The sequence below is a fragment of the Scyliorhinus canicula genome, chromosome 7 (assembly GCF_902713615.1).
Source record: "Scyliorhinus canicula chromosome 7, sScyCan1.1, whole genome shotgun sequence".
NCBI classification, from domain to species: domain Eukaryota; kingdom Metazoa; phylum Chordata; class Chondrichthyes; order Carcharhiniformes; family Scyliorhinidae; genus Scyliorhinus; species Scyliorhinus canicula.
This window is the reverse complement of record NC_052152.1, coordinates 23,584,760-23,609,845: the sequence shown is the minus strand read 5'-3', so window position 1 is coordinate 23,609,845 and position 25,086 is coordinate 23,584,760. Positions and strand designations below refer to the sequence as shown.

The following is a 25,086-nucleotide window of genomic DNA, read 5'->3' as shown; positions in this document are numbered from 1 at the left end:
CGGCCGCTGGACACCACCGCCGTGAGCATGCGCGGACCCGCAACCAGAAGTGCGGGGGGCCCGTATCCGCAGCCAAAGCTGCGTGAAGCTCCCCGGGTCCCTGCTAGTCCTCTGCAAGTAAGTTATCTCAGGAAACTGGGGAGTGCAACGCCGGCGTTTTTACATCGGCGTAGGGACATAGTCCCATTTTGGGAGAATCCAGCCCAGGAACTTTATCCAAAATAATTCTGAGCCTGTAACTGGATGCCATTTTATCCTTCACAGAAACATTCCGGATAGTTTTGCAATTCATTTTTTTCATGATCTGTAGAGATTAAATCCATTACATTCAACATTTCTGTGATGTTGATTTCATTGCCATTTGGAAGAGAATTGTAAATGCTGGTGTTAGACAGGAAGATACTATATGTATTCATAAGTTGATTAAAAAAGCTGTTCCCAAGTGGCCCTGTTGGTACAGCCATTGCTTAATTTGGAACCGAATGATAAAAACAAAGGGGAGGTTCAATTCCCAGTCTGTCAAATTAGCCAATCTCATTCATGATAAAGATGAGGATACTAACATCTTCCTTAGCAGTCTAGAGGAAGGGAGAAACAGAAACAGAGATGGGGAATAATTGGAGGTTTTCAGCTTGCAGAAAAGAAAAGGCAAGTGAAAATAAAAGTTTGCAATATTCTGGACTAGCGGTTTTCATCTCCAATCTAACTCGCAGCAGTACAGCAGAGATTCAGCAGGTCAGTCAGGATACATATTGTTAGTTGACAAATACTAACTACAATTTCATTGGATTAATTCAGTTTTAAAATAAGACGGTTCAGAGAGCACAGCAAAGGAAAAAAAAAATAATTTGGTGCTTATAGGTTCATTTATTCAGGCAGCTCATGGTTCAAGCGGTCATAAGAATTCATTTGGATGTAAATTTTTCAGCCTGTCTGCTAAATAGGCCAAACCACTAAACTGGCGACTGTGTTATACCAAATGCAAATCAGAAAAATGTTCAAATATGCTTGTATCATTTCCCAATCTTTTACAAAAATTCTAAATGACACAGTTGCTACACATTACATTCACAGAAGTCCCATTGTGCTCCGCACATTACTTTGAAGACGGCATTGATTAAATCCTTCAGTTGAAGAAAAGCCCAACCCAGCGTACTGTTAAACTTGGCCCACAGATTTTCTGACCAGTTACCTTACGCCATAGGATTGCATCTGACTTTTCCCAAAACATTATGGATGTGGGTAAATTTTCTTAAAAGTATGTGGAATATTTTAAAAATGCACAAATTGAAATAGATATTGTTTCCTAAAACAAATATGTAAGAAACAAGAATGTTGCCAAGCTTTCTAAAATGCAAAGACATGTAACCACCTCTCAATCTCTTCCTGGCATCTCTTGCCACTCAGGTCTCAACCACTGGACTGAAATCCAATACGAGGAAAAAAACAGTATTTTCTTTTCAACTCCAACATCTGAATCATTCTCTGTTAATCCAAGTATTTACTTTGTGTGTGTGTGCATAGCCCAATGCTGTGTCTCCAGCACTCCCTGTCCTTGGTTCCTCGTAAAATGCACTGCCAAATCTTTCTTTGTTCAGGCAGCTTTTCAAAGTGGTCTTTGCAAACAGTCTACTTGAACTGCAGAACCAGCCATCTTTTGTAGAGGACAAGAACTTACTTTTAATGATTTTGGAAGCACCTGCCTGCAGTGTGGTAGCACAGTGCGGAGTCTCAATACACAGTTCTATGAAGTGATACAGTAAGGGTTTATGTCCGAGACTCCTACTTGTCCCAAGCTTGTCTGCTGCTTGTCCCAAGTTGTACATATGTAGAGAACTGACAGACAGCGAGTCAGGCCAATGGAAGAAGAGGAAAATGAAAAGGGCTCAACCCAGAAAGCTAATTACGCAACTTCACAGCAATTGGTTTTTGTGCAGCATTAGGAAGAAAACATCGTTCAGAGTTATCCTCATTCAAACCCATGCCTACAGAAGCAGCATTCTCCAATTCCAGCTGCCAGAAATTTGAATTATAAGCAAATGTTGAGAAAGTTGACCTTGTTTGTTTTGGAATAGACATCAAGACAATCAAGTAAAATGTTAAAGATGATTTGTGAAGATAATTCACATTGAAGATCCACACAAATGACTAACTATGGCAAAAGCTTCAAGTATGAGGGTAGCCAAACTTAAAAAAAAAGTAAAGAGCAATAAGCAGAAAGAATGAATGGGCTCAAGAGATAATAAAGGTGCTAGAAGGCTGCCATTTCAAAGTTAAAACAGAGCAGTTTGTGTTGGCATGGAAGTATACTTTGAAAGTCAGGATCCCAATCTGATTCCCCAGTGCACTAATTTCGAAGACCAGTGCAGATATTGAGCTCTGCAAACAAACGTTTAGAAAGCAGACTGTCCCAGGAATTGAGCCTGCTGTACACTCCTTGCAAAGGCATCAGGGCTGCCTTGATGGATTTTGCAGCCAAAACAGATGTAACCTTCCTTTGATTCATGTTAGCCAGCTCCAAAAGGTACATTCACTATTAACAGTTTAATCTGCATGCTCTTCCGACTCAACAGACAGCAGCAAGTCTCAGCAAAAATAAAGTTTATGGGAAAGAGATAACCTCTAATTTTTCCAATTATATTATTTACTTTACAAGATATATTGTAACTGGATCCATTCTACATATATTTTCTACCATGGTTTGTTTTTACTAACCTGTGCACCCATCGTTTATAGTAGAGTGGCAAAACTCCATTTGGCCCTTTGTTCTGGAAAATGCTGATCAGATTTTCAAGAATGGTGACTGTCCTAGCCACTAGCTGGTCTATCCGAAGTGGCTGCAGTTCTGTCCCATGCTCTTTGTTATGTTGCTGGATAATATCGTTGATGCAGATAGTTGGGTTGCTGTTATTTACATTGAATCCACAGCCTTTTAAAGAAATATTAACAATTTGACAAACGTACACAACATATTTGATTCCCAAGAGGATAAACAATATTGTCTAATCCAGTAGTTTAAGATGCATGTAACCATAATATTTCAATCAATGGTCAGCATGGTGGCACAGTGGTTGGCACTGCTGCCACACAGCGCCAGGGACCCAGGTTTAATTCTGGGCTTGAGTGACCATGTGGCGTTTGTACATTCTTGCAGTCTAGAATCATAGAATTCACTTTGCAGAAGGAGGCCATTTGGCCCATTGCATCTGCACCGGCTCTTGGAAAGAGCAGCCAACCTAAGTCCACACCTTCACCCTATCCCCATAACACAGTTAAAGCACCTCACCTTTTAGGACACTCAGGGCAATTTATCATGGCCAATCTACCTAACCTGCACATCTTTGGACTGTGGGAGGAAGCCGGGAATCGAACCTGTGACCTTGGAGCTGTTAAACAGCTGTGCTAACCACTCTGCTGCCACGCTGCCCTTATGTGCGCAGGCTGCTCCGGTTCCCTCCCACAGTTAAAAGATGTGCAAATTAGTTTCCAGGGATAGTGGGGAGGGTTCAGAGGGTCAGTGCAGACTCAATGGGCCAAATGGCCTCCTTCTGCACTGTAGGGATTCTGTGGGAAATGGATAACTTACTTTTTTTTTAAGATATCAGAATTGTACGGTCATTTAAGTACAATATCAATAATCTCTATCAACGTGAACTGTATTACTGATACTTTATTTCTAACTAGGCTTTGCGAATAAAAACAGAAAATACTGGAAATGGTCAGCAGGCTGGCAGCATCTGTGAAACAGGAAATGGTTACCATTGCAGGTAAATGAACATTCTGGTGAAAGGTCACTGACTTGAAAAGTTAACTCAATTTCTCCTTCCACAGATCCTGCCAGACCTGCTGATTATTTCCAGAGCTTTCTGCTTTCACTTCTGTTATGGGCCAGGGTTTAGAGAACCCCAAAGTGTATCATGGAGTTCACCTGACCCACAACCTTTGATAAGATTGCGATATGGGGAGCACACGGCCCACTCTACAGGTGTGGTACAGCAGAAATGGAAAAGTAATTTATTAAGCAAAACAATGTTTATTCTATGAACTCAAGTTAACCTTTTTAAAACATACAGTGAGCATCTTAGCAACCATCAATTCAAATACAACCCCCAAAGAATACAACACTAAGTAATCCTTTACGCTGTCCTTTTAACATCCATACAACTTAAAATACCTTTTACCAGAAGCACATCAGGTTAAAGTCACTACTGAAAGCAGTTATTAGTTTCAAATCACCAGGATTGATTTACAGTTTTTAGATTACAGAGACTCTAATACACCTTTTGGCTGTGACTGCAGCTATCCAGCTCTGAAAACGAAACTAAAACACACCCTGCAGCAAACAGCCTAAAACGAAAGTAAAAAGATGATAGACAGCCCAGCTCCACTCAGTCTCTGACATCACTGCAGTAATAAACACCCATTTCTTAAAGGTACTCTCACATGACACTTCAGATCACCAGTCTCCATGGTATTTTGCTTTTGTACGAGTTTCCAGATCATCCAATGACTATTTAAAAGCTTGGGGGGGAAAAAATGCTCATTCCGTGTAGGTAATTAGTTTTCTTCCTTCCACTACAAATACTGGGGATATAAAATCTTTTCATCAAAGTATAACAGTGATTGATGGTGACAGTGACGATTTAAACACATGTTTATTTCATGCACTTATGGTCACAAAATCACATTTATACTATCAAAACCTGTATTATTGCATAAATTTGGTCAGCCAGATTTATGGATATTATTTTGGAGCAAAATAGCTTCAGTAGTATTGTCATGTCCATTTGTTTTGAAGAAAATAGGCAATAAGATTGGAGCTGACTAGCCATATACATCTTATCAGACATTGGAGTGTGTGGTATTCTTCCCTAATGATTCTTTTCAATTGTAAAAATTGGAAGATACATTATTAACCCTCTTTTAATGAGCACAGCATTTGAGCGATTCACTTAAGGTCTACTGCTCTTGTTTGATATTCCATCGTGATGGCTACGAATCTTTAGCAGATGTGCAAGGAGCAAAAGGTTTCACAGAGATCTCTTTGATCACAATGCCATTCAACAACTCTGCGAACAGGGAACTCACATAATCATAAAAAGGGCTGTTCTAGTGTCAAACTTTTGTCTGAAACCAGCATGGTCGAGATTTAACTAAAAATTTGTTATGTGTGTCAAGGATGTGTTTTTGATATCTGAACTCACTTACAAAACAGGAGGCATGTACTGTCAAATTCTCCTTCATCAACAATATTTGAAAGAATCAGTTTTAAATGATTCTAATCAAAGTGTCCAAATTTCAGTAAGCTATGGTGAGTGAAGCTGAAACCGAATTGAGTCAACCCAGTACTATATGGATGCTGATAGAAAATAAATGTGCAATTTATAGAATTTGTCTCACGATGTAGGAAGAAGCAAAAATAACACATCAGTAACAGGAGATAAATTTTGCACTAAACATTTTTGGACAAGAAATATTTTGTTGGTTGTCAAGTTACAAAGCACTTTTGAGGCTCAAGTAGCATGGGGGTGGGGAGGGGCAGGGGTGGTCACGGTGATGGGGTGAAAAAGTAATTACACCAAACAACAAAAACCCTGCCCAGTACAAGATTCTAAATTGTTTCCATTTGAATGTAGGAATTACTGGGCCTGATGACTCCAATTCAACAGGCTCATCTCTTTCGAGATGCAAGCTCACAGCTATAGATACCCTGGGCGCGATTCTCCGCAAATGCGGAGAGTCGTAAAGGCTGCCGTGAAACTGGCCGTGTTTCACGGCAGCCTCCGCGCCCCCTCACGGGACCCGATTCTCCCCCCCGGTCGGGGCTAGCAGCGCGGCCCCGTGAATAAACGGCATCGCGGGCTTAGCGACCGTCGCTAAGCCCGCGCGCCAAGCTTCACGGCGGCTGACACGCACGATGATGTCAGCCGCGCATGCGCGGGTTGGATGACTGATGGAAAGAGACTGATGGAAAGAGTCGGGAAGGTTCCATTCGATTGGAAGGTAGCAAATGTAACTCCATATGCGTCAAACCCGCGCATGCGCGGGCCGTCATGCCCCTCAGCCGCCCCGCGGACTGATCCTGCGGGGCAGCGGGGGGAACAAAGCGCACGGGTATCGGACCCGCTGCCCGCAATCGGCCAGGGGAGAATCGCTGTTCGCCGTAAAAAACGGCGAGCAGCGATTCGTGTCGTGGGGCGGCCGGGAAAAATGTCGGGAAGGCCCTCCCGCTATTCTCCGATCCGTCGTGGGCAGCGGAGAATCGCGCCCCCTAGCTTTGGTGGGATTCCACAATTCAGTGGATGAGTTCATATTTATTTCTCTTAAGACCTCCTTTCAATTGCAATACCTTCAGTTCAAGCCAAGGAACTGTTAAAAGAAAAGTCGACAGCGTGGTCAGTCGCTTGATCATCAAAGAACTATCAATATGACACTTCCCCTTTATGTATGGTCTTGCTCAGAATTAGGCGATTCAGAGATAGTGGGGGTATAACATATTCAGAACCTTCCAAATTTCGGGGAGGGGGTATTTATGGAATTTGTTCACAAGTTCCAGGATAGAATTGATGAAATTAAGTGCTTTCTGCTATCTAACATATACATTAAGACACGACCCAAAGTAGTGGGGCAGCACGGTAGCATGGTGGTTAGCATAAATGCTTCACAGCTCCAGGGTCCCAGGTTCGATTCCCGGCTGGGTCACTGACTGTGCGGAGTCTGCACGTCCTCCCCGTGTGTGCGTGGGTTTCCTCCGGGTGCTCCGGTTTCCTCCCACAGTCCAAAGATGTGCAGGTTAGGTGGATTGGCCATGCTAAATTGCCCGTAGTGTCCTAAAATGTAAGGTTAAGGGGGGGTTGTTGGGTTATGGGTATAGGGTGGATACGTGGGTTTGAGGAGGGTGATCATTGCTCGGCACAACATCGAGGGCCGAAGGGCCTGTTCTGTGCTGTACTGTTCTATGTAAAACTTGCTTCTCACATTTTCCGCAATAATAAATGATGGCTTTAATTTTCCACAATTCCCTCAAGTCGGGAAGGTTCCATTCGATTGGAAGGTAGCAAATGTAACTCCATTATTCAAAAAGAGGAGACAGAAAGCAGTAAACTAAGGTCAGTTAGCCTAACATCTGCCATAGGGAAAATGTTAAAAGCCATTATTAAAGATGCTATCGCAGGTCATTGGAAAAATTCAAGGCAATCAGGCAGAATCATGATTTAGTGAAAGGGAAATCATGTTTAACCAATTTATTGGAGTTATTTGAAGGAGTCACATGTGCTATGGTTAAAGTGGAACCAGTGGATGTCCTGTACTTAGATTTCCAGAAGATATTTGATAAGGTGCTACATCAAAAGTTATTTCAAAAAATAAATTCTCATGGTGTAGCGAGGGTCACATATTGGCATGGATTGAAAATTGGCTAACTAACAGGAAATAGAGTTGGCATAAATGTGTCTTTTACCGATTGGCAGGATTTTGCGAGTAGTGTGCCACAGGCGTCAGTGCTGGGGACTCAACCTTTTAGAATGTGCATAAATGACTTGGATGAAGGGACTTGATGGTATGGTTGCTAAATTTGCTGATGACACAAAGATAGGTAGGTGAGTAAATTGTGAAAAGGATGGAAAGAGACTGTAAAGGAACACAGATAGTTAAGGGAGAGGGCATAACTCTGGAAAATAAACGGAGTATCATGTGGGTAAATGTGAAATTGTCCATTTTGGTAGGAAGAATAAAAAATAAAATTAACTAAACGGTGAAAGATTGCAGATCTCTGAGACACAGAGGGATCTGGATGGCCTAGTGAATCACAGAAGCCTAATACACAGGTACATCAAGTAATTAGGAAAACCAATAGAATGTTATTGCGGGAATTGATTACAAATGTAAGGAGGTTATGCTTTAGCTGTGCAGAGCATTGACAAGACTGCATCTGGAGTATTGTGTAGAGTACTGGTCTCCTTATTCAAGGAAAGATGTTACGAGAATCTAATACCAGGGATGGACGGATTGTCTTGTGAAGAAAGTATGGAGAGGTTAGGTTTATATCCACTAGAGTTCAGAACAGTATGAGGCGACTTGATCAAAACCTTTAATATCCTGAGGGGTATTGACAGGATGGATGTGGAGCAGATGTTTCCTCTTGTCGGAGAATCTAGAACTAGGAGTCGCTGCTTAAAAATAAAATATCCCTCATCTAAGACGGAGATGAGCAGAGATTTATTTCTCTCAAGAGGATCGTGAATTTTTATGAAATGAAATAATGAAAATCGTTTATTGTCACGAGTAGACTTCAATGAAGTTACTGTGAAAAGCCCTCAGTCGCCACATTCCGGCGTCTGTTCAGGGAGGCTGGTACGGGAATTGAACCGTGCTGCTGGCCTGCTTTGGTCTGCTTTAAAAGCCAGTGATTTAGCCCAGTGTGCTAAACCAGCCCCTCTTCCTCAAAAGGCAGTGGAAGATTTTTGAGGCAGAGCGAGATGGATTCTTAATAAATAAGGGGATGAAAGGTTATCTGGAATAGGCAGGAATGTGGGGTTGAGGATACAATCAGATCAGTCACGATCCTATTGAATGGCAGAGTAGCCTTGAGGGGCCAAGTGGCCTACTCCCGCTCCAAATACATATGTTCATATGTATTTACTGACCTATTAGCACTCAGGCGTTTTAGTTAGGGGAATACATCTATGAGAGCACGTCACTGCACTCGGTCACATTATAACACTCTTTCAGATGGAGCAGACTCAAAACACATGACATCTGGCATTGTGATTCTGCAGTGTAATCTCTTGTTTTTTGGCAATAGTGAGGTGGATCAGGGATTAAATATTACATCTCCTCTAGAAAATACCCATTAACTCAAAATCATTCGTCACATCCTCGCTAAAAAAAGCAAATCAAAAGATTACAAAATTCAACACATCAACCCAACACACGCGCTTGCACAACATAGAATTCACTTGACCTAAAAATACAGGGAGACTGAAAATCAAACTAACAGTAGCTAGGGAGAGATGGTAGAGATCATGCATGAAGAACTCACAAATCATACACAATGACATTTATGTTATGTTGCCATTCATGCACAATCACCTGTGTAAGAAGGTCTGATCTCTGATAAGGAACGAGGATGGGAGGGAAACAGTTCCCAATTCTAACTAGGTCATTATACAACTTTAGTGTCCTCATTAGTTTAGTATGAATCCTAAAGAAACATATCCTATGTGCACTTATGTCCTGTAGGAACTTACCACATTAATTAGATGTTTAATGATACAACTGCATTAAGAACCAATTCATTAAGAACCAAAAACATTTGTAACACCGTTAAAATGAATAAAATACTTAATGTTTTTAAGATAAAGACTTCACAATGATATTTGTTTTTTGGAAGCACGCAAACTTTATTTTTTACACCTTTTAACTTTATTGGATATAAATTTGAAACTATTAATATGTAGGCATTTAAAACATACCAATAAGTATGTGAAAAGTTGCTCCCATCAAAGTAGAATTAACCAGGACACCACCCAGCTTCATGAGATCACTGTAGTAAATATCATTTGGCCATTTAAGTCTCAGATCAACATCCTGAACAAAAAAAGCAAGGTTATATTACAGGACATTATTATTCATATCTTAGCATAAATAAAGAAGAAATAATTCAAAAAGAAAATGCAGAAAGAATTCAATAAATTCCTAATCAATTGCCCTTGGTGAATCATAAGAATAATTTAATCTCAGCGTGCTGATGCAACCTTCAATCACAGAGTTCAGTTAAGCATCTGAATTCAGAGATCGCTTGGCCTAGGTTTCATTGAAAATGAAATGACAAATTTTTAAGTTGCAGTGTTTGTTTCGTTTCATTGCAGTCACACATTTTCCCAATAGATGTGAAGCACTCAGAGACCTTTCTGATGGATGTGATATGGTGCGACAGTTACAGATTCTCATTGCTATGGAGGGTCATCGTACTTCAGGGATTATTAGGTCTGTAATGCAAGATCTACAGCATCACAAGGATAACTTACAGTGAAATAACAGAAGAATTCACTTTAGGAGAAATAAAAGGAAAAACAATATTTCTTTTATAAAAGGAACGAGGCATTTCATTGCAAATTAAAGAGAGTTGAGCAGTGTTGAACGTTTCAGCAAAATACATGTTCAATTTAACTATTCCACCTCATAACATAGCTTTCCTTCTTTTCCTCATATCCATCCATCCAGAATGGATGGATAGGGGCTGGTTTAGCTCACTGGGCTAAATCGCTGGCTTTTAAAGCAGACCAAGCAGGCCAGCAGCACGGTTCGATTCCCGTACCAGCTTCCCCGGACAGGCGCCGGAATGTGGCCACTAGGGGCTTTTCACAGTAACTTCAGTGAAGCCTACTCGTGACAATAAACGATTTTCATTTCATTTCATTTCAGAACACAGCTACAATTCCTTCAAGAGAAGACTATTACGATGGATATCGGATCATCTTTAGCAGTACTTTGGCAAAATACTTTATGTACAGTTTATTGTTTTGCCTACAATAGGTAAAAATATTATTGTTAAAGCTTGAGTGACTCATTTGCATCTACAGGCAAGAAGCAATTTGTTTCTAAGTAGCTAAATATTTGCTACAACTCTGGATGTCTTGCTTTTTCTTTCCGGTTGTCTGTCACTGTTTTCTTTGTTCATGTTTATTTTCTCATTGATTATTAATGAATATATATTAGAACTGTGATATCGCACAAGTCAGGAGTTTCATGGTGTATTATAAACAGAGATTATCACTAAATCCAAGTATGTTGGCACATACCATTCCAATATCAATCAACAATTGCTTCTGTACGCCAAAACACAGAGAATTAAAAAAAGGTTATCCAAGTCATCTGTAAATGGCATGATATCAAATTCCAACAATATTCTGGGCCAAAATATACCTGAACTAAAATATTTCAAAACCTTTATAAAGAATGCATGACCTTCTCTTTAAAAAATAGAACTTCTGTAGAATTCAAACCAACACGTTCATGGCTAGTTGGATCCACCGCATGCCAGTTTAATGGAATGAAGTTGTGTTCACCTGATGCATGATGTAGGTGAATTAATCATTGAAAGAAGTGACTTATCCAAAGAAATGTCTCAAGGTTCGGTTTGAGTTGATTGTCTGAGTTTCTGTCTCTGTTTAATGCCAAGCAAAATTGTTAACTAAAATGGACAGTGGAAACTGCTGTGGTCAATGTGGCATTTAGCTATTCATCAATTACATATTTGAGTCAAACGTCCAAAGGTAAGACCTGGAGAAAATCATTGCCTACTAGCCACTGCTATACAATAATGTACAGTAGCACTGCAGTTGACCAGAGAACCATATCTGCACTCCTCTGCATTCAAGAGCATCGACTTCCTGAAATGTCTTCAAAAAGTAGATTAATGGAAATGCCAGAGTAATTGGGCCATTTTCAGTTAATGTTTTAAAAAAAAGTAAACTTAAAGTACCCAATTAATTTTTTTCCAATCAAGGGGCAATTTAGCATGGCCAATCCACCTAACCTGCACATCTTTGGGTTTTGGGGGTCAAACCCACGCAGACATGGGGAGAATGTGCAAACTGCACAAAGACAGTGACCCAGGGCTGGGATTGAACCCAGGTCCTCAGCCCTGTAGGCAGAAGTGCTAACCACTGCACCACCGTGCTGCCTCATTTTCAGTTAAGTTAATACAGGTAGCCAACTCTTCTACATCTCTAAGTAGAACAATTGATGTTCACATTGCACAGTGGAAAAAAATCAACTTACACCCACTATAAATGTAAACATTGAGAAGAGTGATCCACAAACATTGTTCTCTCTGGACAGCAGAAAATGAAACACTAGAAAAGCACTTGTTAGTGGGCAAAATTAAGTAGTGGGGATCAAAAAGATGGTTAAAACATTTAAACCAGTTTCCAGTCTGAAAATCCATACACGCTGCAGTAAAAAAAGTCGTTCTTCATTAAATCCCAAAATCAAATCCTAAAATCAATGGGCAGTCATGACATTTTAATGGTACTGCAACTGTAAGTGACTCGTGAGCACAAGGCTACCTGATCCGTTTTGTAAAGTGGGAGTTCCCCTTTGCATCATGTGACATGCTGGTATTGTCTTTGAAGCATTGTTCAGAAATCCAGAATTACCAGTCACAAGAAACTTTCTCCAAACAACCGCAATCTCTTGAACAAACATCAACTTCATCAAATTAGTAAGAATTGAATCGATGATGTGACCAATATTTTGTTCCAAATCTGAAAAGGCCAGCTTGAAGAGCTGTTTAGGAAATTAAATGGTTATTCTGCTCCGAGAATGGAAGCAGAAGCGGAGCATTGATTGAATTCATGAGTCCCAGTTTAAAAATCTCTTGAGCAATAGAACAGGTTCTTACACAAATAATCATCTCTTATCCATACCAAGCGACGCATTCAACAGATCACAGTTTCTTGTCTGACGCTTATGTGAACAGGTGACTTATAATCATCTACCAGTCGGGCATGCTGGATTCAAGCAGAAGTTGCCGCTTTACTCCCATCAAATGCAAGTACATTACAGTATTTAGAGGCTGGAATTCCAGACTCCCGCTCACTAGGGCTATGACTGGGGAGGGGATGGGGGAGGTGGATTTATTCCGAGCTCTTCACTGTTGCTCCTCGCCCATGCTTTCCATATTCCCGTCTCTTACCCTCTCTCTTCCAATCACTTCTCACTGTTTTTCCACCCGCTCCCTTCAGCTAATGCTCTTTTACATATCCTCTTCTCCTTCACATACCTTTATCCATACTCTCCCTTGCATCTTTCCCACTCTTCAATCTCTTTCTTTCGTTCCATCCCTTTCCTGCCTTCACCTGCTTCCCAACATTCTGCCTTTCTCGTTTCCTGCTCTCCTCTTCTCTTCCATTTCTCCTGTCCTCAAATCAGTCCATCTCCTTACTTCCTTCCCCTTTTCCCCCACTATTTCTCCCACCCTATTCTCTTCCATCTCTCCCCATCCTTCCTTCGTCATCCATTAGCCTCTTTCCCTCCCTTCTTTTCTCCCAATTCAATTACCCCCTTCCCTCTAGCCCTTCTTAACATCAATACGGCACTTGGTTTTGACTTGAAATTAAAACAGCATAAGAGATCGCCGAATTAAATAATTAAACATGAAATCTCTATATTTTGAAAAAAAACAGTCAACAGACCTCATATCCTGGCATGGATACTACAGACTCCACTGCAGCCAGAGCCACTAGATGCTGTACGAATGAAATGTTCTGTCCAAGCTGAGAGTGGATTGAAATCCTAACGTGTAAAGTGAACATAGCACAGCCTATAGGGCTAAGCCATGTATTTCCCCCACGACCTGAAAATAAATCCCAAATCAGAATAAAAATAGATAAATCAAGGACTTTAAAAGACAGACTTTGTTAATGGAACCACAATAATAAAAATAACACAATCACAATTGTCCCTTCACTTCTGAGACCTGGGTTTACATCCATTCCTAAAACAGAATGAAACTTTTCTCTCTTCTAGTTATAAGCATCCTGTATGTCAACCTTGGCCTTTTTGGTAACGCACTTGTCTCAGAATTAGAAGGTTGTATGTTCACACGCAACCCCAAATACGTGAGCACAAAATCTAGGCTGATACTTTAGTGCGGTGCTACGGCAATGCTGCACAGTCAAAGGAGCAGTCTTTCAGAAGATTGTCTGGTCTCCTCAGTTTGACATAAAAACGTAAGCAGAAACTTTTTGCACTTCATACAAGCATATGCACTGAATTAGGAATTGTGTCACATAGGTCATTCTGTTGTACTTTATTTCCAATTCAATTTCCATAAACATGTATGTGTGTATGTGTTTGTGAAAGCAGGTATCAGGTATTGAACCAAATTCTGCAACTGTGCTACAAATAAATTAAAACGATTTCAAGATTTTACTATTACCAATCATCCACACATTATAAGTCCCACTCCTCCATTTCTTCTCTTCTGCCCTCCAGATATTCTCTTTTCAAGTATATGTCTGACACCCTTTTGAAAGTTATTATTGAGCCGACTTCAATATATTTCAGGCAGTACATTCCAGATCATAGCACTCGCTTCATTAAAACAAAATCATTACGCTTAGGATCCATTTACCAATTACATTAAATTTATGTCCTCTGGTTATTGACCGTCTTTCCAGTAGAAAAAGTTTCTACTTACTTTCTCGGTCAAAACTCTTAAGAATTTTGAACACCTCTATTAACTCTTCCCTTAACCTTCTCTGCTCCAAGAAGAAATAGCCTGGTTAAACTATACTGAGGCTTCAGCTCCTGTATTACTTTAGAAGAATGCATTATTTTTGAAGGTTAGGAAGGAGGAGGAATGGAAAATTACTGACCTTTGCCTTGTGTTTGTCGAATTGCAATGGCAATTAACCCTACTTCCTCTGGCAACTGAAGCATCAACCTGTGAATTATTGGAAAGGAGGTCAACTGAAACAGAGAACAGATAATTGGAAACTCACTGTAACTAGAAAAGTATCTAACAATTTGAACCCACAGTAGGTGAAACTCTTTTGAGATTATGGTTAAATTTCGGCAAATCAATAATTAACAAGATGACTGTTACATGTGCTACTTTTAAAGATCATTTCAATTTCAAAACATATACCAACTCAATTCTGGCCAAAAACATTGGGTGGGATTCTCCGACCCCCCGCCGGCCGCCGAATTCTCTGGCGCCGGACATTCGGAGGGAATCAACGGCCGCTCGCAGCGCCCCCCCACCCCCGGCGATTCTCCGACCAGCGATGGGCCGAAGTCCCGGCCATGCTATGCAGGTCCCGTCGGCGTAAATTGGGCTAGGTCCCTTACTGGCGGGACCTGGCGGCGTGGGCGGGCTCTGGAGACCTTGGGGTGGGGGGGGGCGCGGGCTGATCTGCTGATCTGGCCCCAGGGGGTGCCCCCACAGTGGACGATCGGGGCCCACCGATCCGCGGGCGTGCCTGTGACATGGGGACACTCTTTTTCTACGTACCGGCCGTGTAGGCCTCCGCGATGGCCGGCGCAAAGGTGAACCCCCCCCCCTGCGCAGACCCGCGCTGGCCGGAGGAGTCCCTTCGGCCCCAGCTGGCGCAGCGCCACAGGCCTTCCACGTCGGCCGGCGAGGCGCAAACCACTCCGGCGCTGGCCTGGCCCCTGAATGTGCGGAGGATTCCGCACCTTTGGGGCGGGCCGACGTCAGAGTGGTTCACGCCACTACGTCCCGGCGGGACCCCCCACCCCACCAGGTATGGGAGAATCCCGCCCATTGCTTCATTTGTTAGTGGCACATTATAGGGTAATAAATGTGAAATCACAACATGACAATAAGCACTCTCATTTGCAAGCTCAATATCCATTATCAAGCATAGGAACTAATTGTTAGCAAAAAAAACATTTTCTATTAAAACAATGCATCTACTGGAAAAACAGAAAGCAAATACTGAATTTCAAGGCTCCAGTCTAATTTTACAGCTACAAAGTCTAATGCAGCAAAGGAGTGCTGTGTTGTCCAAGCTACCATCTGCCCTCACTTCCAACCATAAATGCAAGGTGCCCATAGATTTTGTGTCACTAAGATCTTGACTATCCTATCAGCTGCCTCTGCTACTTCCTTCCCTACCACTAGCCCACTGGACTAAACTTCCTCTAACACTTCCCTCTGCCCTACCCCTTAACTTGTATCTTTCTATGGCTTCTCTATCTCCCCCCCAACCCTCTGAACCTATTTTGTCCGTGAGATCCATCACCTACTCCATCACCCTCTTCACACGAATTGACCATCCAACCTCCCTTCATGTTAGCCAATATTGTTAATGGTTCTCTCTTCAGATGCTATCCCTTTCTCTTCACAACCTGCCCCCACTCTCCAACCTCCCTTTCCTATCCGAAGTTAGAACTTATCACCTCAGATGCATGCCCACCTTTCCAAAAACTCCATGTTTGAAGCACTCCAATCAGCTTTTGCCCTATAGAACTAAAGCAACTTGAGTCAAAGTCATAATGACATCTTGTGTGACTGTGACAAAGGGAAACTTTTCCTCCTTGTCCTTTCGTAGTCTGTAGTCTTCAGCATGGTTGACAACACTGTCCTCCTCCAGTACCTCTCCACTGTTGACTAGATGGGCGGGACTGCACTCACCTGGTGCCATTCTTGTCTATCTAATCATATCCAGAGTATCACTTCCATCAGCTTCTCTTCCTGTTCCCGTAACTTTATCGCTGGTGTCCCCAAGGATCCATTCTTGTTCTGCACCTATTTTTCATCTACATGTTGCCCCTCAATGACATCAACCAAAATCAGAGCACCAATTCTCACAAGTCCACTGATGACACCGGCAGTACCTTGCCACCATCTCTCTCGACTCCTTCACGATTGCTAAATTATCAGACTGCTTTGCCAACATCCAATACTGGATGAGCAGAAATTTCCTCCAATTAAATATTAGGAAGACTAATGCCATTGTTTTCAAACCCCGCTCCAAAACCTGTGCCATTGACTCCATCTCTTTTCCTGGCAACAGAATGTTTGTGTCATATTTGGCCCTGACATGAACTTCCTACCAAGTGTTTGTACCATCACTAAGACCACCGATTTGTAACTCCATGACACCATAGTCATTACACTGTCTCAATTCATATACTACTGAAACTCTTGTTTATCCCTTTATTATCGCAATGCACAACCATTCAAACAAACCCCTGCATGGTCTCCAACATTCTATCTTCTGTAACTTGAGGTCATCTAAAACTCTGCTGCCCTTGTCTAAACTCTGACCAAGTCAGATTCACCCATCACTACTATATTCATTGATCTACAGTGGCTCCCAGTTAATCATATAATTTACAGTGCAGAAGGCGGCCATTCGCCCATCGAGTCTGCACTGGCTCTTGGAAAGAGCACCCCACCTAAGCCCACAGCTCCACCACATACCCATAACCCAGTAACCCCACCTAAACTTTATGGACACGAAGGGCAATTTAACATGGCCAATCCACCTAACCCGCACATCTTTGGACTGTGGGAGGAAACTGGAGGAAACGCTCACAGATACGGGGAGAACGTGCAGGCTCCGCACAGACAGTGACCCAAGCCGGGAATCGAACCTGGGACCCTGGAGCTGTGAAGCAACAATGCTAACCACTGTGCCACCATGCTGCCCATTAAAGAAATACTTAACTTATATACTCAATAATTCAATTATCAATGTCAGTAATAAGTAGGCCAATGAGTTTTAATTTTGGAAGATGAGACAAATATGAAAATATTAAGCAACGTCTTGGTTTTAAAATTGCGATCCTTACTTTCAAATCACTCCATGTCTCTGTAATATCTACCATCCCACAACTCTCCAAGATATCTTCCCCCCTCCCCTCTCATTCTGGTCTTTTGCACATCCTCAATTATAATAGCTCCATCATTGATCCCCCGGTGAATTAGGGCTGCATATTCATCATACCGTAATGTTCAAGGTTGCCGGTAATAAAGAGCATTCTTTTGTCAACAACAGGAAAGAACTCCTTTTTCCACACTGCTTCTCTGGTCATGTCATCACTCTAAGTCTACCCCAAGCCTTTCTTTATCAAATTTGAGCAATGTAACTTATATGTGACTCCTTTATTTCAAAAAGGAAATTGTTCTCTCCGTATCATTTATTATTATTCTGTTCATCCTTTTCTCCCACCCTTCTCAGATTTTCATCAAGGCTAGAGACCCATTTACTGTGCACTTTACCTGGACTGCAAAAAATGTGCTCTTCTATTGTGAATATAAAACGAGGTACAGCATCTTTTTGCTGCCTGACATATCAATGCTCTTGCACAGCACAAAATGTCACATAGTTCCTCAATTATAATTGGCTTAACTCAGTAATCGGATAATCATTGATATTCTTTAATTGTCAATTAAGGCAAATCTCATTCACAGTCCATTTCATAAATCAGGCATGAAAAGTTCAGATTAGGCTGTTACAATTGTTCTCAAATAGATGCCGGTGAGTACAGCTTTGTACTGACTGATGGTTTACATGGCCAGAAAGTCAAATATTGTTTCAGAGAACTCTGATTCACGATGAATAATTTGTTTCTATTTTTTCCAATTCCCTTGTTATATTTTTAAGTGATCAACTAAGGTAGAAACGCAAGACAGTGAGGGTAATTTTCAATTGGCTGTGTGCGGAAAACTAGTAGCAGCAGATCGGCTGATGCACACCATTTCCAATATTTCTTCCCATTATCCTTATTCCTGATGCAAACTAACTTTCAAAGTTCAAATACATATCTATTCATTGGCATATTTATTTATTACAGTTGGCTAAACTTTAATGAACCTATAGAATGAGTCCCAACAATTAAGCATTTTGTGCATTAAACAACATTGCTTTAAGTGTTTAAAGACAACTATCCAAATAAAATTAGCTTATCTCCCATACTTCTGCAGAGAAATTCTCCATCTATATCTGTTAACCTGGCCTATGCCTTTAGACCAGTTGCTCAAGTAATCCCTGAGGCAATGTAAGCAAATTCAAGTAATTGCAGCACTTACAAATGTCTGGGGTCAATGTGAGGAATTTGTAAATATTGTAAATTTCAGGCTGCAGGTTGACTGGAATTCCCCGTTATAAAGAAAAATGCTTAAGATGCAGCAATGAGTGCGACATTTGAATTGTGACACACACACTAGGTAAAGACTTTTATTCGATCTAAACAATGTTTTTAAGAGCAAGGGAATGCCAAGTCACATATTTTCATTAATTTTATAATATTTTATCCAGCAAATCTTCATGAATGTTCATATTATGGGGGGGGGGGGGGGGGGGATGACCCATGCAGTTCAGCATCTCCAACCACTCCTTTAGGTGAACCCTTAATCTTTAGCTCCCAAAGGGTGATTTCACTTGGTAATATGTCTCCAATGATAGAACAGTTATTTCCCTTGGTTGTGGCTTACTGTGGCCTGGAGCTTTCACTCAGTTGTACTTCAGCACAATTCATCCAAAATCCTCATCAGAGCAAACAATGTAATTTTAAGCAAAGGTTGCAATCACCACTTTGAGTTTCATGGTCTTTTGCGCTTGTTTGAAAAGCATTGCTCTAGAAGTGGGCCCCACCAATGCCCCCAGGATGAATTAAGCAGCGCTGGGAGTTTCCAATAACAGTACTCTTTTGTCGGTCTTTGTGGAGGCTCTAAAAATTAAGATTCTTCTTGTGGTTACGAGGACATTAACAGGAACATTCAAACAGTTTTTGAATGTAATTTTTGCCTTAGTTTAATAAGAAACTGGCCACGGGACTCTGATAAATGGTTCTGTATAGGTTTTAAAAATCATTGGCAGTAATTTATAATCAAGCTTTAACAGGTGCTGCAATTAGGATTGTGTTAAAAATTCATTTTATTGGTGTTAATCCCATTTTCAGCTGTATTAATCAAACTGCACCAAATATCAGTAAAACATTTAAAGCAAAAATGTATTTTAAAATTACGTTTTAAACATCCGATTGCGCTAGATCATTGCATATTTTTGCACTCAGAAATATGCAAATGAGGTTGAATAGACACCCGAGGAAAGAAAAAGACTTCTCAGAACAAATGTAATTTGCTCCAAGATAATTGATTTTGCCCACAGTGAAAACTCCAGCCCACTGGAGTTAGTATGTACCCTCACATCACTCTTCTCATTCTGACAAGTAGGTTTATTAAACAATAAAAGAATAAGCAGCACTGACACAATACAGATATTTGTGACAGCATTTCAACTTAACTATTTCTGAGCAAAAAATAATAAATAGCTGTGACTCCTGCACTGAGCTATGAAATATTCCTACGTGTCGGTTTTCTGCCCACCGGCCAGCTATCAGATCTGACTATCTTCCAAGACCGCAGACAGACTCTCCAATTTGAACCGACCAGGCTGAGAAATAACTTTTCAAGAAACAATCGCACCAAACATATTTGAATAACCATCCATTAAAAACAGGTGCCAAACACATATTTCAACAATTATGATTGTATTCAAATTAATGGCTTCACTCCTCCCTCTGACACCTGGCAACAATAAATCAACCAAAACCTTCAACTATTAAATCAAAACAAATTGTTTTCAGTGCATGGAGCACGTCTTTAAGATCTTGTGCACATTGAAAGAAAAAAATTGTAATGTGTCAAAAAGTGACTTACAAAACACACTATGAATGCATTATTAATAATTTTTTTAAATTATTGTGAATGCACTGGTGCCTCTAGCAGTAATTACTTGACTCCCTGCCTTGGCCACAATTTCAGCTTTGTTAGGCTAGTAGAGATAACATGCTCTGCTACTTCCCAGCATTCCTGTCAGATAGAATGGCATGAACCATTATTGGGGAAATCTATCCTGACTCTTCCCATGCACTTCCTATTGCCAAATGTGCTGGAAAGATTATATTGACTCTTGATCAGAAGACAGTATTGTTGTATGAAAGCCAAAAATACATAAATAAAATTGAGCAAAAAAATAAAGCAACAAAGCAAATACCAATTTAGCATCACTAAAAAGAGATCCGGGCATAGGTTTTGTTATTTGACATAAAGCCGGGAAACCCAACACATTTTTGTGCAGTTAACAGGAAGCAAGATAATTTGGGTTACTTCACTCTTCATTCTTGGTAACCTGTTCACACCAACATACAAGCAGAGAGAACCCATTAATTGTGACGGATCAAATGTTTCACATGCACACAGAGATAAGCTATATAAAGAAGCATCTCTTCTTGATGTACGTGGGTTGTTTCTCCAAAACATCACCACAATACTTGCTGCTTACAAGAATATTAAAGCTTTAAACGATTGTATAATGAGAATGCAATAATAATAAGAATGCAATGCAAGAGCCATTATTTTTATTGCCACTTATTAGCACAAATGATTATCCAATGTCACCAGGTTAATGCCAGCAATTTAATTCAAATTGACTTCAAGTTAACAATTTACCAGATTTTTATATATGAATTTAAAATATAAAATGGCCTTTATCTGTGGGTTAGAATCTAGCCCAGACTCACGGGATGCAAGTTGTTTCTGTTTACTGAATGAAGTTATATCCTGACTGTAAAAGTGTCATATGTGAAATGAGTTTAAGACCTCTTAATCTAGTCATCACAACATAAAAGTGTCTCTAATTCAGCATTCATTAGCAATTTTTCGCAAAGTTAAAAAGATGACTGGGGAGAAAAATGGGAAAAAATGTTAAATTGGAACTCAACTTTGAATTGAGTCACATGCATCATGGCAAATGTTCTGCTCACCAACACAAAATTCATTAGAAAAATTAATTCAGTTATGTTGATAAAGATAATTAATTCATTTTAAATGAACTAGATAAACATTGTGCTGGAAATAAGATACGTGATTATGAGGATGGAAATGGTTTGAGGTCATCAAATGCTCCATGTAACTCAATAGCTTCTTTGCAGAGAGAAGTATTATTTGGTGGAGAGCATCGTAGTTCTGAATATTATAAATGGGATACAAATAGAAAATGCTGGAAAAACTCAGCAGGTCTGACAGCATCTGTGGAGAAAGAATCAAGAGTTTTGAATTGAATATCACTCTTCTTCAGAATAATATGAGGTCTAATTAATATTCTGGAGCTTTGGGGCGACACAGTAGTTAGCACTGCTGGCTCACAGCATCAGGGACTTGTGTTCGATTCCAACCTTGGATGACTGTCTGAGGTTTGCACTTTCTCCCCTGCACTGTTTCCCTATATCTATGGGGTTTCTTCCGGGTGCTCCGGTTCCCTCCCACAGTCCAAAGAGCTGCAGGTTAGGTGGATTGGCCATGCTAAATTGGCCCTTTGTGTCCAAAGATGTCGAGGTTAGGTGTGGTTACGAGGATGGGGTGGGAAGTGTGCACAGGTTGGGTGCTTTTGGTAGGATTGGTGCACAATCAATGGGCCAAATGGCCTGCTTTGCACTGCAGGGATTCTATGAATAGGGAATGTTTATTTGCTTTGTCTCCAAATTAAATGCCTGAGTAAATGGTCTGTGAAGGGACCAGGTTTCACAGAATGAATAATCATGGTGCTCTTTCTTAAAATGACAAGTGCTACAACGGATGCAGACAAGTAAATAGTGGTATAACAGAAGCCTCCAAACACATGGAGCTCATCCAAGCATCTACCTGGTCAGATTATTAGCCCTTAGGAGGGATTAAGTGCAGCTAATGGAACACACTCTAGTCTTCCTTCCTTCTTCTTCGGCAGTCCATTGGCTTCCGAGATGACTTGCTTCCACACTGAAAATGAGTTCTCAGGTGATTGAGGAGTCCAATGCGTGACCTACACTCTCTGTCACAGGTGGGGCAGCTGAGGGCTGGAGGTACCCGGGTTACCACACACACCTTTCACTATTGACACTTAGCTTCAGCTTGCTCTCTGCGATGAAACCGGAAGTGTTCAGCTCCTTCCTGGATGTTTATCCTCCACTTCGGGCAGTCTTGGGCCGGGGATTCCCAGTTGTCGGTCGGGATGTTGTATTTTTCAATGAGGCTTTGTGAGTGTCCTTGAGGTGTTTCCCTGCCCTCCTGAGGATCACTTGCCACGTTGAAGTTATGAGGAGAGCGTTTGATTCAGGAGTCTCATGTCAGGCATGCAGACGATGTGGCTCACCCAGCAGAGTTGATCGAGCGTGATCAATGCTTCGATCTTCCTTGCACATTAATGAAATGGAATAGATATGAGTGACTCTTAAAAACTAATTACGTGCCATTTGGTGGCATTGTGAAGAATTGTATTACTTTTCAATGCCACCGTTATTGCAGTGTGGGCACTTCTTGCTGGAACTGCTTTAGACATGGGATTAACTTCTAGAGGAATGCATTAGTCATGCTAAGCAGAAGCAAGCTTTGACTGGCCTGATAGATTGCACCACACTTCAAATCAGAAAACCCTTTTATTGACAGCTTCTCATTGAACGCCTAAGAGCATTAGTGTATTTAGGAGGTGGATGTTTTGTATGGTCTAAAGCTGATCTCATATTCACATTCTAAAATTAATTCAATACTGCTTTACATGTTAATCCTTATAGGATTGATTTTGGGGTCACAACAGTGCAGCAGTGGAAGATGAGAAAAAGCACTTAAAGTGACTCATTTCAGATCCCATTCTCCATTGACTAAAGCGCTGGTGTCCTTTCTTTCAGATGGTTAGCTGTACAAGACAGTCTCAGGATAGGACAGTAAGTAAATGTAATTAGAACCTGCATTACAGGCAAAAAAAGTTACGATTGTTTTGCATTTATTTTAAAGGACAATACTCTGTAACCTCTTCCAGTCCTACAAACATTGGAGGACTCTGTGTTCCTCCAGCTTTGACCTCTTGTGCATTCAGCACTTCATTGATGGCCATCTCTTCAGCCACCTAGGAAAAAGGTTATGGGATTCCCGCCAAAATCTCTTTTTGCTTAAAATCTAGCCAAGTGTTTGGTTACCTGTTCTAATGTCTCCTCCTTTGGTTCCAAGTGAATATCTGCCTGCAAGTTGTTGTCCAATTGCAGTCATTTAATGTAATAATGATAATTTTTATTAGTGTCACAATTAGGCATACATTACGGGCAGCATGGTAGCGCAGTGGGTAGCACTGTTCTTTCACAGCGCCAGGGTCCCAGGTTCGATTCCCGCTTGGGTCACCGTCTGTGTGGAGTCGGCACGTTCTCTGTGTCTGTGGGTTTCCTCCGGGTTTTCCAGTTTCCTCCCACAAATCCCAAAAGATGTGCTGTTCAGCGAAATTCAAGCAATAAGTATGTGGGAAATAGGGAAAATGAGAAATGGTGGCCCACAGTATTAAATACACTTTGCTTAGGATGTGCTCCCACCACCTCAAGAATTCCTGAATTTTAAGCGGAAAACAATGATGTAGGTCTGAAAGTAAGGAAGGCTGCCTTAGATGAGGAAATCAGAGAAAAATAATGCAGAAAACATTTGGGCATTTTATAGTTTATGGAATGCGCAGTTTATGCAAAAGACTGATTGCCATTGGGCAGCTGGACAATCTGAATTCTCCCTGTGTGTACCCGAACAGGCACCGGAATGTGGCGACTAGGGGCTTTTCACAGTAACATCAATGTAGTGTTAATGTAAGCCTACTTGTGACAATAAAGATTATTACTATTATTAACACTGCAATGAAAGTGGAGTGTTATGCATTACTGTTTGGTTGAATCTCCAATGTGGAATCGCTGCAGCAATAATAAGCCTATTCTTAAACTAGTCCAGTATTTTCTCATGTTTTTTACCTTTCCCTTAAACACAAATGGAAATTAAATGGAACTAAGATATTGACCTCCACTTTGCTGTTGGTATTGGCAAGCATGCAGGAAAATATAAATCAAGCCCTACTGCTGCCCAATGGCAATCAGTCTTTTGCATAAACTGCGCATTCCATAAACTATAAAATGCCCAAATGTTTTCTGCATTATTTTTCTCTGATTTCCTCATCTAAGGCAGCGTTCCTTACTTTCAGACCTACATCATTGTTTTCCGCTTAAAATTCAGGAATTCTTGAGGTGGTGGGAGCACATACTAAGCAAAGTGTATTTAATACTGTGGGCCACCATTTCTCATTTTCCCTATTTCCCACATACTTATTGCTTGAATTTCGCAACCGCTTGCTGTGGATCAGCCTGATGCTAACTTGAGGTGTTTGTCTACACAAATGTAAATATAAGTTGTTGTATGCATGCACATGCAAATAGCCATCAGCAATTTCTGTCTAGGCTCCCACATGAAGGATGGATGCTTGAGGAGCAGCCAACAAGTATAGAATTGTGCCCCTACATGAATTGGCAGTGCAGAGGGAGGACAGGAGAAAATTAGTGAAGAAAACCAAGTCAGCAATCATCCTTGTGACATCAGCATAACTAGAATAAATCAATCATTCCTACAAATTACCAACAGTTTGAAGGCAGTTTTGTCATTCGCACCACTTAATTGCTTTTTCACTTTAGCCACTTAATGTCAGGGGCTCTTCTTTTGTTCATCCCGGACCAATCCCATTGATGCTGTATTGCGGCCTGGTGTATTAA

The 25,086-nt window shown here is 40.9% G+C and overlaps 1 protein-coding gene across 3 annotated transcripts in view; it reads right to left on the bottom strand.

The window, feature by feature from the left end:
* Positions 1–25,086, bottom strand: part of hlcs (holocarboxylase synthetase (biotin-(proprionyl-CoA-carboxylase (ATP-hydrolysing)) ligase)) — a 152,016-nt gene that overhangs the window by 5,402 nt on the left and 121,528 nt on the right. For all 3 annotated transcript variants that reach the window (XM_038801560.1, XM_038801559.1, XM_038801558.1), the window contains exons 7-10: positions 14,385–14,452; positions 13,200–13,360; positions 9,474–9,588; positions 2,716–2,929 (exon numbers count right to left, since the gene is read on the bottom strand). In XM_038801560.1, coding sequence (XP_038657488.1) covers positions 2,716–2,929; positions 9,474–9,588; positions 13,200–13,360; positions 14,385–14,452 — 558 coding nt within the window. The remainder of the gene's footprint in view (positions 1–2,715; positions 2,930–9,473; positions 9,589–13,199; positions 13,361–14,384; positions 14,453–25,086) is intronic.